General features: G+C 33.9%; 1 protein-coding gene across 1 annotated transcript; it reads right to left on the bottom strand.

The window, feature by feature from the left end:
• Nucleotides 1-6,750, bottom strand: LOC134247031 (vacuolar protein sorting-associated protein 41 homolog). Its single transcript, XM_062729377.1, has 5 exons — nt 6,684-6,750; nt 3,842-3,907; nt 1,691-1,735; nt 1,326-1,405; nt 1-1,142 (listed from the first exon to the last, which is right to left on the bottom strand). Exons 1-5 carry the CDS (start codon nt 6,748-6,750, stop codon nt 1,080-1,082), a joined length of 321 nt encoding a protein of 106 aa, XP_062585361.1. The 3' UTR covers nt 1-1,079.
• Nucleotides 6,751-13,276: the final 6,526 nt, after the last annotated feature.

Below are 13,276 nucleotides of genomic sequence, written 5' to 3'. Positions count from 1 at the left end.
TAATAATTTTTATTAAAGAATAATACATAAAACTACTCTTTTTAAAAAGCAGTAACCAGGAAAGTGGTACATGTAATTAAAGGAATACTCTTAGTAGCTTACGGTCACAAACTCACCGTGTTATACCTTACAAAATTCTATTGTAATAAAATTATGAAGCTTATTATGCTTTCTATCATCAATATTTACATTCCATGATTATGTGTGGAAATAATCTTCTTTTGTAAGAATAAATTTCATTTCTTGTACACATGCATGAAATAAAGTGTAAATTCTATTTTATGATATTCATTTTATGGTAAGTTACTAGTTAGTCATCTCTGCACAATATGAATATTTGCAATAAACAGAGAGGAAAAATCTGTAAGAAACGTAATAAATATTTTTTTCCGGAATGGAATTTAAATGTTCTTTAGAATAAGAACATTAACATATCACGAAATTATTTTAGAAAGGGAACTATGAGTTCCTCTAAAAATGCAGCAGAAAGCATCTCCTAGAATGAAACATGAACAACAAGACAGGAACATGATTTTACTAAAAAATATCCTACAGAAAAGAAAAAAAAACATAAACACAGAATGAAATATGTCCATTCTAAAGCAAGGGAATATAAATAGTCTAGTAAATTGGCTTAAAAATCAAAATGCATTTCCAATGAAGTATTTTTAATAACGTAAATATAACAGATGAACACTAAAAAGTGATTTATTCATGCCAACATATTTATAACAAAATGCGACATCATTTTCAGTACACAGTGCACTGAAGTACTTTCAATCACGGCTAAGAAACTTTGAAAAATTGGCCTACAATGTAACATAATCTTTAGAGAAAGGACAGTTTTTTTTTCAACAATTGATGTTAAAAATGAGTACTGCAGCTTTATGCAATAAACAAATGGCAATTCCCATTTAATAAATTTTATTCTTATATTTTGGGGTGTAATACAAATATTTCAAAAAAATACAAGCACAATAACTATGATTATGTTTAACAGAATGCTTAAAAACGGTTTCATCATTCCATTGATTATCAATCTTTAGCCAGCATTTGATTGGAGCACTACTTGATTGACATTACTTGACCACGCCCTTAGATCCAGGTCCCATCCTTTGAGTACTACAGATTGTACAACGCTTCTACAGTGAAAGAAAATTCAATGACTATAAGAGTAAAGCAAACAAATAGGACAAGAAAAAATACGTCTAATATAACACTCACTATGAAAATGTATATCAATTAATATACTTTTGTACCCAAGTGTATGAGAGGGTGAGACAAAATTTTGTCCTACTTCTGTTTTGAAATGAAGGAAAAATTACCATTGAGTTTGTGGGTAAACAATCGTCGTGGAATGCATGTTTACAGTGGAATAAAACAACATTGCTGGCATATCTCAAATCTACGAAACTGCAGTAAACTGATATTTACTCATTATTAGATATAAACTTGGCCAAAATGGATTCAATGCATAAAAATATTAAAACAGACCATAATTGGGGATTATTTTGAAAATTTAAATGAAATTCATTTGATAAAATTAATTTTATATCCCATATTTTACAACTGACATGATTTTAAAGATGTAATAACACATGATTACTTATATAAATAAATTTATGACGATATCAATTTCATAACTTAAACTTAACATGATTCTTAAGATTAGCCAAAAAGTATAACCCACCTGTTACTATGATCCGCTGTTGACAAATAAGACAAGACTGACTACCTGGTAAAAACAAATATCATTTATATACATACCTGAAAACGTAAAATTTTTATGCCTACAACAAAATATGAACTCCCTTTATATCAGCCCTTGCATTAGAATCACTGCCTGGCCATTGCATTGTAAATTATTTCCAATACAATACTTCAAAATCCAAATATTAACCACTCCAAGGAACCCAAGCCACTCATTCACCCCATCCCATATTGTCATACATAATAATATCTACAGCTATCCCTCTTCTGTGTTTTTAACCTGTTTCTCCAGTAAGTTAAAGCTGTCCTCTTCTCTGAGTTTTGACCAGTCTGTCTAGTAAGTTAAAGCTGTCAATCACTCATTAACCCCGCCCCCATCTTATTGTCATACATACTGTCCACAGCAACTCCTCTTCTCTCTGTTTTGACCAGTCTGTCTAGTAAGTTAAAGCTGTCAGTCACTCATTAACCCGACCCCAATTATATTGTCATACATACTGTCTCAACTACCCCTCTTCTCTGTGTTTTGACCAGTCTGTCTAGTAAGTTAAAGCTGTCAGTCATTCATTAACCCCACCCCCATTATATTGTCTAGTAAGTTAAAGCTGTCAGTCACTCATTAACCCCACCCACTATATTGTCTAGTAAGTTGAGAATATACCCCTCTTCTCTGTGTTTTGACCAGTCTGTCTAGTAAGTTAAAGCTGTCAGTCACTCATTAACCCCACCCCCATTATATTGTCATACATACTGTCCACAGCAACCCCTCTTCTCTGTGTTTTGACAAGTCTGTCTAGTAAGTTAAAATTGTCAGTCACTCATTAAGCCCACCCCTATTATATTGTCTAGTAAGTTAAAGCTGTCAATCACTCATTAACCCCGCCCCCATCTTACTCGGCTATGTTAAGGAAGGTCAGAGTTCACATTCCTTGTACATCGTATTGGAAGTTTAATTGTGACGTCATTAAAATCTAACAAGCTAAAAAATTAATTAACGACATGATCATGCGTAAATAACAATTTGAATTTATCTATTTTATCGATTATTCATAAAATCTCGTAAAATTGCAATACTGGATAGCGATACAGTCGAGTAATAGAAGAAAGCCTTTTGTCAAATATGACGTCATCAGCCTTGAGATGACGCAGCACAAGTGATCCGGAGGAGTAAATTCACTGGTTTAATAATTACAAGAATGCTTAAATAAACATGATATCATTGCTAATTTTTAGACCTAATCATTAAAACTAAAAGAAAATAATTTATTAGATACATTGTGTATAGAATATGAATTTATCTAGTAGCATTGAAGCTGCACAGGGATAAGGAATATAGAGAATATCGCTAAAAGGATGAGCGTAGTCGTGATATACATCAAAAGTGCAAGGGCATAGACTATTTTGTTTGAGCTGAAATTTGGAATATTTATTGCTCATATAGTGTATATTTTGAAAAGTGCTGGGAGCTGATCCTGGTCTGCGTAACATTAATTTTATTTATAACAGAATTTAATTGAAGTGGAAATTTTTAGCTATTATAAGCATTTTCGGCAAAATTTTAAGTACATTACAAACAGCACTGACAAGCTCCCAGCACTTTTTGGGTAGAGGATATAAACCTCTTTTAATTTGTATCAATTATTTTCTTGAAAAACAAGCGAATGCCCTTGCACTATCCACATTTCCTACATTCAGCTTAACAATTCTATTTTTATAAAAGTCACGTGACAAACAGCTGATACGTGCGATATAACTGGTAATAACTACGGCCCAGTCCTATCCATTATTGATAGCTATATTTCCTTTTCTACAAGTATTCAGTTGCTTTGTTAAATTTTTTTAAAAGAAGCAATACATATTAAAACGGTGCAAAGGTCACATTTTTCATATCGGTCCTTAACATAGCTGAGTATTGTCATACATACTGTCTACAGCTACCCCTCTTCTCTGTGTTTTGACCAGTCTGTCTAGTAAGTTAAAGCTGTTAGTCACTCATTAACCCGACCCCAATTATATTGTCATACATACTGTCCACAGCAACCCCTCTTCTCTGTGTTTTGACCAGTCTGTCTAGTAAGTTAAAGCTGTCAGTTACTCATTAACCCCGCCCCCATTATATTGTCATACATACTGTCTACAGCTACACCTCTTCTCTGGGTTTTGACCAGTCTGTCTAGTAAGTTAAAGCTGTTAGTCACTCATTAACCCGACCCCAATTATATTGTCATACATACTGTCTACAGCTACCCCTCTTCTCTGTGTTTTGACCAGTCTGTCTAGTAAGTTAAACAGAACATGAAATGCTCCCATTAAGCTTGACTTAATGGTAGCTTATAGGTGCTTAATGGTGGCTTAAAAGCTGCCTTTAAACAACCATTAAGCCACCATTAAGCACCTATAAGCCACCAGTAAGCTTCCATTAAGTAACCATTAAGCCACCATTAAGCCAAATTTCTAACTTAATGGTGGCTTAATGGTTACTTAATGGTGACTTACAGGTTCTTAATGGTTACTTTTAGACCACCATTAAGTCACCATTAAGCCACCATTAAGGTAGACTTACAGGTGCTTAATGTCCAAACTCCATTAAGCAACCATTAAGCTACCATTAAGCCACCATTAAGTCACATTACGCAGTCGATTATATTGTTTATATGGATGAAAAATTATTTTTATAGTGATTTGTTATCATTATTATAAATGTAGAGTTCGTTTTATCTTGATTTGGTAAAAATAATAAAAAAGAACGAAATTCAAAATCAAAAAAAAAAAATCGCCGCAGTGGGGGCGCAAACCCATGATCTTAGGTTTCGTAGGCCAACGCCTTATCCATTACGCTATCGCCGCTCCTGAATAAGTGGGGAAAATATTAAATATTTAACCTTTATTTTTTTTCAAAATTTATTTGGATTTGTTAAGGTTTTTACTAGAATTTTGTTGATCATTTCCAAACATCTTGAATTGGTTTATTAATCAAAATATAAACAATTTTATTTTGGATCTTAACACATTAATATATATATTTCTACACAGAGTTTGGATTTTAGTTTGATGTAGTGTGATTGAGTTCTTCGCTCTCTTAGTGTTATTACGAAAGGATTTTCGAAATGTAAGCATTAAATCATGATTGAAGAAAAATTAATTATAGATAAAACACAAAAGTCTATCATCGAAAAAGAAAGAGGAAAAAACAGATTCTACTATTATTTTTAATATACTGCGGATATTAACGGTTTCTGTGTCAACAATTTAGTGACAATCCTCGCATAGGAGTTACCTGGTTAATTACGTTTACAAAAACTTTTTTTAGAATATCATATTCAGTTTCAATTCTTTTTGTATCATAATGGGTATCAAAATAATTGACTTTTTACGAGGAATCATAATTTTTGATTTGTTATATGCTTGTGTTAAATTTTTTTTTTTTTTTAATAATTGATTATTAAAATCTGTCAGTGTACGTTGTGTATGTATAGTTTCCTGTTAGTTAACCGGGGACGGGTGACACCTAATTAAGGTCTATTGTCTGACCAGCCGGTTTTCTGTACATGGATTATCTGTTAATCCTACCCCGTTTCTTAATGTGTATACATCTGGTCGGATGTCATGTTTAATCTGACCGGCCGTTCCTCTGAAAATCGATTTTGAAATTATAACAATCATTGAAGACCGACTAGATTTTTACAGATACTTACCGCTGCATTTATAAAAAAAATTGATTAATTAAAATTATTCATGATGTAAAATCCATTAAAAAGTTTTTCATGGTAAAAGTCAATTTTTGAAAACTAGACATTTGTATACCAGTAGCCCCCCCCCCCCCCCAAAAAAAGAACTTTTTTTCATGAGATCATATATTTATATTCCTGTGAATTCTGTAGCGGAATGTTTCTTTTGACATATGAAATAAAATTACCATTTTAATAAAGTAATATATATTTTGTGTTCGGAATATAGATAATTCTAAAAACAAATTGATTTTTGGTATTGTACAATTAAGATAGTTCACAAGGACTTTCTCACGGTGTGTAATAATTATTTATTTTTAAAAATCATATACACAAAAAATAAAAACAACACATTAAAAAAGTTAATTTAAAAATAAAAATAATATACAGTTCTGATACATGATGTCTTGTTTAATTATCACTGTAAATGATTTTAAGAAAAAATTAGACATCTCGAGCAAGCCCCTGTAGCTATAAGCTAACTTCGTTCCCAGTGATCAAGTTTATGCATGTTGACAAAAAACTCGTAGAAATTATGATCGAGACAGAATTATGAGATGGAATAGATTTTGTACGTAAATGATATTAAAATAACTAAAAGCTAGTTCAAAAATTCTATATAAGATGCGTAAAAGTTTAATGAGGGTTGACCATTAAGTCACCATTAAGCTCAGCTTAATGGTGGCTTAATGGTAGCTTAATGAAGTTTGGACATTAAGCACCTGTAAGTCTAGCTTAATGGTGACTTAATGGTGGCTTAAAGGAATTAACTTCTTTAAGCCACCATTAAGTCACCATTAAGCGATTGCTTAAAGCTAGTCATTCGTCTTGTGAAAGCTGTCAGTCACTCATTAACCCGACCCAAATTAAATTGTCATACATACTGTCTACAGCTACCCCTCTTCTCTGTGTTTTGACCAGTCTGTCTAGTAAGTTAAAGCTGTTAGTCACTCATTAACCAGACCCCAATTATATTGTCATACATACTGTCTACAGCTACCCCTCTTCTCTGTGTTTTGACCAGTCTGTCTAGTAAGTTAAAGCTGTCAGTCATTCATTAACCCCACCCCCATTATATTGTCTAGTAAGTTAAAGCTGTCAGTCACTCATTAACTCCGCCCCCATCTTATTGTCATACATACTGTCCACAACAACTCCTCTTCTCTCTGTTTTGATCAGTCTGTCTAGTAAGTTAAAGCTGTCAGTCACTCATTAACCCGACCCCAATTATATTGTCATACATACTGTCTACAGCTACCCCTCTTCTCTGTGTTTTGACCAGTTTGTCTAGTAAGTTAAAGCTGTCAGTCATTCATTAACCCCACCCCCATTATATTGTCTAGTAAGTTAAAGCTGTCAGTCACTCATTAACCCCACCCACTATATTGTCTAGTAAGTTGAGAATATACCCCTCTTCTCTGTGTTTTGACCAGTCTGTCTAGTAAGTTAAAGCTGTCAGTCACTCATTAACCCGACCCCAATTATATTGTCATACATACTGTCTACAGCTACCCCTCTTCTCTGTGTTTTGACCAGTCTGTCTAGTAAGTTAAAGCTGTCAGTCACTCATTAACCCGACCCCTATTATATTGTCATACATACTGTCTACAGCTACCCCTCTTCTCTGTGTTTTGACCAGTTTGTCTAGTAAGTTAAAGCTGTCAGTCATTCATTAACCCCACCCCCATTATATTGTCTAGTAAGTTAAAGCTGTCAGTCACTCATTAACCCCACCCCCATTATATTACAATACATACTGTCCACAGCAACCTCTCTTCTCTGTGTTTTGACCAGTCTGTCTAGTAAGTTAAAGCTGTTAGTCACTCATTAACCCCGCCCCTATCTTATTGTTATACATACTGTCAACAGCAATCCCTCTTCTCGATGTTTTCACTAGTCTGTCTAGTAAGTTAAAGCTGTTAGTCACTCATTAACCCAAACCCGTCATATTGTCATACATACTGTCTACAGCTACCTCTCTTCTCTGTGTTTTGACCAGTCTGTCTAGTAAGTTTAAGCTGTCAGTCACTCATTAACCCCGCCCCCATCTTATTGTCATACATACTGTTTACAGCGACCTCTCTTTTCGGTGTTTTGATCAGTCTGTCTAGTAAGTTAAAGCTGTCAATCACTCATTAACCCTGCCCTATCACATTGTATGTAAGTTAAAGGTGTCAGTCACTCATTCACCCTGCCCCCATCACATTGTATGCAAGTTAAAGCTGTCAGTCACTCATTAATCCTGCCCCCATCATATTGTCATACATATTGTCTACAGCAACCCTTTTCTCTTTGTTTTGACCAGTCTGTCTAGTAAGTTAAAGCTGTCAATCACTCATTAACCCCGCCCCCATCTTATTGTCATACATACTGTCCACAGCAACTCCTCTTCTCTCTGTTTTGACAAGTCTGTCCAGTAAGTTAAAGCTGTCAGTCACTCATTAACCCGACCCCTATTATATTGTCATACATACTGTCTAGAGCTACCCCTCTTCTCTGTGTTTTGACTAGTCTGTCTAGTAACTTAAAGCTGTCAGTCATTCATTAACCCTACCGCCATTATATTGTCTAGTAAGTTAAAGCTGTCAGTCACTCATTAATCCCACCCCATTATATTGTCTAATAAGTTGAAGCTGTCAATCACTCAATAACCCCACCACATTATATTGTCAAACATACTGTCTACAGCTACCCCTCTTCTCTGTGTTTTGACCAGTATGTCTGGTAAGTTAAAGCTATCAGTCACTCATTAACCCCACCCCCATTATATTGTCATACATACTGTCCACAGCAACCCCTCTTCTCAGTGTTTTGACAAGTCTGTCTAGTAAGTTAAAGCTGTCAGTCACTCATTAACCCCACCCCCATTATATTGTCTAGTAAGTTAAAGCTGGCAATCACTCATTAACCCCGGCCCCATCTTATTGTCATACATACAGTCCACAGCAATCCCTCTTCTCGATGTTTTCACTAGTCTGTCTAGTAAGGTAAAGCTGTTAGTCACTTATTAACCCAAACCCCATCATATTGCCATACATACTGTCTACAGCAACCTCTCTTCTCTGTGTTTTGACCAGTCTGTCTAGTAAGTTAAAGCTGTCAATCACCCATTAACCCCGCCCCATCATATTGTCATACATACTGTTCACAGCGACCCCTCTTTCTTGTGTTGTGACCAGTCTGTCAATTAAGTTAAAGCTGTCAGTCACTCATTAACCCTGCCCCATCACATTGTATGTAAGTCAAAGCTGTCAATAACTTATTAACCCTGCCCCCATCACATAGTATGCAGGTTAAAGCTGTCAATCACTCATTAACCCTGCCCCCATCACATTGTATGCAAGTTAAAGCTGTCAGTCACTCATTAATCCTGCCCCCATCATATTGTCATACATACTGTCTACAGCAACCATTTTCTCTGTGTTTTGACCAGTCTGTCTAGTAAGTTAAAGCTGTCAGTCACTCATTAACCCTGCCCCATCACATTGTATGTAAGTCAAAGCTGTCAATAACTTATTAACCCTGCCCCCATCACATAGTATGCAGGTTAAAGCTGTCAATCACTCATTAACCCTGCCCCCATCACATTGTATGCAAGTTAAAGCTGTCAGTCACTCATTAATCCCCCCCCCATCATATTGTCATACATACTGTCCACAGCTACTCGTCTTCTCTGTGTTTTGACCAGTCTTTCTAGTAAGTTAAAGCTGTCAGTCACCAGAATTCTCCTACAACCCTCTCTCAGTGATATCCGTCAACAGGAAAATAAGGTAATGCGAAAATAATAATTCCTGGAACTGTTAAATGTACATTGTTTTTATCGTTTGCAATACTTATCAAATCAATGACATTTTGTTCTGAAACTTGTCCAGAATGAAATGTGTGTCTGGAAAAGATGAAGAGATTCATGTAACTATAATTTCGCATTGAAAAACTCAAAACTTAACTTAAAGGAGCAGGATAAATGACCCAAGGAATGAGAGATATCAACCAATGTCTGGAAATAAGTGAAAGTAGGATAAAATTACTAACAAGCAGAGTGGATAGCCTGGAAAACAAAACAGGTGAACACCAACTTAATTTTCTAACTCCAAATAGAAGAATCAAAGCTCCGATGTACATGTACCACTGTATAAGCAACATGAACACTCACCACTGGTGTAAAAAATAGATTATATGTTCTTAAAATTACTTTAAAAGAATAATTAGTCGAAATTATCCTTCAAAGAAAGCTAAATTAAGTGAGTACATAGACCTTAGAAGAATTAATTATTACACAACCACAAATGAAGACATAAAAACTAAAGGACATCACCTCTCTTTACAATTACTATACTACTAATATATATCTACAATAAATCTACAAACGGCAGGAATTGGGAAAATGAATGAAGAAATGTTGAAATGAAATAAATGAAGATAAAATAACATAATAAATAAATAAAACATTATATTTAAATTCTTATAATCAAAGTGGTGTGAACAACACATTCCTGCCTGTGAATTATAGTCCTGGAAGATCTTACCCAGTGAGTCCCTTAATCCAAGGATTTCCATTCCTTAATCTTCTTGATGTAGATTATAATCCTTGAATATTTTAACCAAGGAGTCCCTAAATCCTGAGATTTCCAGTTCATTCTGGATTTGAGGAATTAGTCTGATAGGATCCACGTGAGTCCCAATAGAACAGTTCCATAATCTTTTATTTTGATTTGCTACTTTTACATCCTTTGTTAATTAATGTAAGCTAGGGAACGGAGAGAATTGGATGAAATAAATAGGGTGGAATCTTAATTCGATGACGTCTGCTCATAAAGAAAATAATGGGATGCAAACATTATCTTTTGTGGTAATAATTCGTCACTAAATCTTGCATATTAGATAAACTGGAGTGTTCTACAGTATGTAGTGACTGCAATGGAATTATTTCAACATAACGGGTTAAACATACACTTAATTAAGGACGTGGTCTTAAATGGTTTATCAATGCTGAATTGAATGAGATCCGCCCACAGTTCCTTGTCATTCTTGTCCATACAAAACTCAAATGCCAGGGAAACGTCCTTCAACTTTAAAGATATAGTGTCCGAATATTAATGTTGTTCAACTTAACGCTTGCTTTTGTAGTCTGTCCTGTTCTGTTTGAGGTCAAAACATTTTCTAAATATATCTATCAATGTTTTCCTTTTTTTTGCTGCATACTAACAATTCTTGCAAAATAATAAGCCTTGAACGTTTTTTAAAGAGTATTTGGCCACAAGAATCCTTTTAAAAAAAAAGGCTACAAACTCTTCAAAATAAAAAAAAGGTAGGTTCATGTACTTCATTTAATGGCCCTGTCAATATAACAATTAACCTACCAAGTCCTTACATCCGAATTCGATCATCAATATAAAGTAGAGACTTCCTCTGAGAGCACAAGTTAGGAAACTCAGGCGTTGTGAAACTGCAATTCTTGATTTTTTAAGAAAATGGTTGAACTTAGCATCTTCAACTATTGATAAAAACATGAGCCCATCCTGCGATCCAAAAATTCCTTCAAGGATTAGAATCTTCTGAAACATTTCTTTCATTATATAATTCAACATTTTAGATAAGAGGTTGGGGGATATGCGATATATTAAAAAAGAGCTTAAATTTTTGGTCATTTTTATTTGATATATAGTCGCAACAGCCCAAGTGAAATATAACATATTTTCAAAACTGAATAGTTCCAATTTTTTCAGAAATTTTTCTTTGCTGTATCGTTGAAAAATATGGTTTAATGTTTTTTGAGTTTTCACAAGCAAGTCTTCACTTCCTATAAAGGGATTTGATTCCAAAACATAAGGATCAACACCTTACTTTGTGATTTAGAAATCGTATCACCCAGTCTACTTGTCAATATTTTTTTTAGTTTCAAAAAACATATCATTTGATTGGTTATGGATGAATCATGATCATAAATTATGTACTGATACACCATTTGAATGACCATCCTGAGATATATGTATAACATAGAAATACCTTAGGCCCATTGGACTTATAGGTCACCTGAGAATCATGTAACAACTTTCCAACAATTTAGTTGGTTCGTGTTTCAAAGCAGAGGCAATGAAATTCAAAATTTTGAAAGAGGCAATATTGCAAATTATAACTATACACTTTGATTGGTTTCTTTGGTTCCTTAATATCAGAGTAACCAAAAGAAGATGCAATTCCACTTTATAACCAGTTGTGCACCCCATCCCACAATAACTACTGACCCTGGGGCACATGTTTCATTATCCTTGAAATTTCCTCATGAATAATTGATTAATACCAAAAAAGCAGATTTTAAAGCATTAATTAATTTTCAGACTTTGTAACCCCTTTTCTTAATTACCATTAAATTAACCATTTTGGAGGAGGTACCTTTCATCATCACCATTAATATGTACTTAAAACACTGGTATAATGCCCAGGAGCAAAGTAAAAGATTTTTGAATAATTCATGCATTTTCACTATATAATCATTACACGTCCACCCTAACACAAACCCCTGATCCTGGGGCCCTGAAATTCATAAATCTGGAACAGGCATCTTTCCTCATTATGACTATTTACAAAGTTCATTGGATTAATACTCATGAGCAAAGAAGAAAATGTTTGAAGAATTGATGAATTTTCACAGTATAATTAATAAAGCCCCACTCTAACACCGGAACCTCTGACCCAGGGACCATGAAATTTCACAATTTTTGGAGAGATATTCATGCTCATCATTACTATGTACTTGGTTAGTTAGTTAAATACCCAGAAGCAGAGAAGAAGATTAGCCTTGGGTCTCAAAATAGTCATTCAAAAATACCTGACCTAGTTTTTCTCTATTACAATAAAAGTTTAAAATTCTCATTTCCAAATATAGTTTCTTGCCAAAAATTAAATGTACATTGATTATATCTTCAAATATCCAAATATTAAGAGTAGAAAAAACTTTCAAAGATTAACATATAAACACATGTACTTTATATACTTTAACATTTTTAATGGAAATGACTTACTAAAGTAGGCTGTGTTGGGGTTTTTTTATGTTTTTTTTTTTTTTTGCTGAGACAATATTTTTTGAAGAGTTTGTATCAGCATAATACATTTTTGTTCAGTTGAATTTGATAAAGATAAACATTATGCCTGAATAAGTACATGTATATTCCCTAGCCGACCTCGTTTTATGTTATAAAAAGAGTGAAATCTTTAGATTTAAGACCACTCAACAAAAATGGACAGAAATTTCAGACAATTTGTCAAAGAAATATAGTGTTACATAGAACATGGCCATACCGGGTATATTTGTAATACTATTTATTTGACTTTATTTTTGGTTAATCTGTTATCAACATTGTCCAGGCCTCTGTGTAATTGCCAAAAGTGTAACAAAATAATATACAAATTCACAGGATGTCACGCACTATTTATCACATGCACAGTGTGCAGATACCAGGTAAACAAACTGATGATAGTTGATTTTTTCATAAAATACACATTGAAATATGAGTAATGCACACTTTTTAATATCGTACCTAAAACTAAAGTATGGTTCATGTCAATGCAATCAAATTTAAATGTAAGATTAATTGCTATTTAGATTCGTCAGGTCTTTTAATTATCATGTTTTATTATATACCCAAGCACTGTGCGCAAGCGCACATCACTTCTGTGTATAGTTTTGAAAATTTCATCGTACAATACTTCAAAAGAATCAGGGACTGTGCTTCTTGAGCCCATGAAAACACTTTCAATGTTGAATGTAAGTAGTTGTGATTATCTAAAGGAAAAGGGACTAATCTACTATTCATATCTTTAGAATAATTATAGTAAAT

The sequence above is a fragment of the Saccostrea cucullata genome, unplaced genomic scaffold (assembly GCF_032062105.1).
Source record: "Saccostrea cucullata isolate Sc308-1 unplaced genomic scaffold, CSIRO_AGI_Scuc_v1 ctg4868, whole genome shotgun sequence".
In the NCBI taxonomy this organism is placed as follows: Eukaryota; Metazoa; Mollusca; class Bivalvia; order Ostreida; family Ostreidae; genus Saccostrea; species Saccostrea cuccullata.
Note: the sequence above shows the minus strand (reverse complement) of the source record. Positions and strands in the feature narration are given on the sequence as shown.

Coding starts and splice junctions, on each gene's coding strand:
- LOC134247031 (XM_062729377.1), bottom strand. CDS start 6,750: ATGACTGACAGCTTTAACTTACTAGACAAACTGGTCAAAACACAGAGA. Junction 3,908..6,683: donor AAGAGGGGTAGCTGTAGACA/GTATGTATGACA, acceptor CGGGTTAATGAG/TGACTAACAGCTTTAACTTA. Junction 1,736..3,841: donor AAGAGGTGTAGCTGTAGACA/GTATGTATGACA, acceptor TGTTTTTACCAG/GTAGTCAGTCTTGTCTTATT.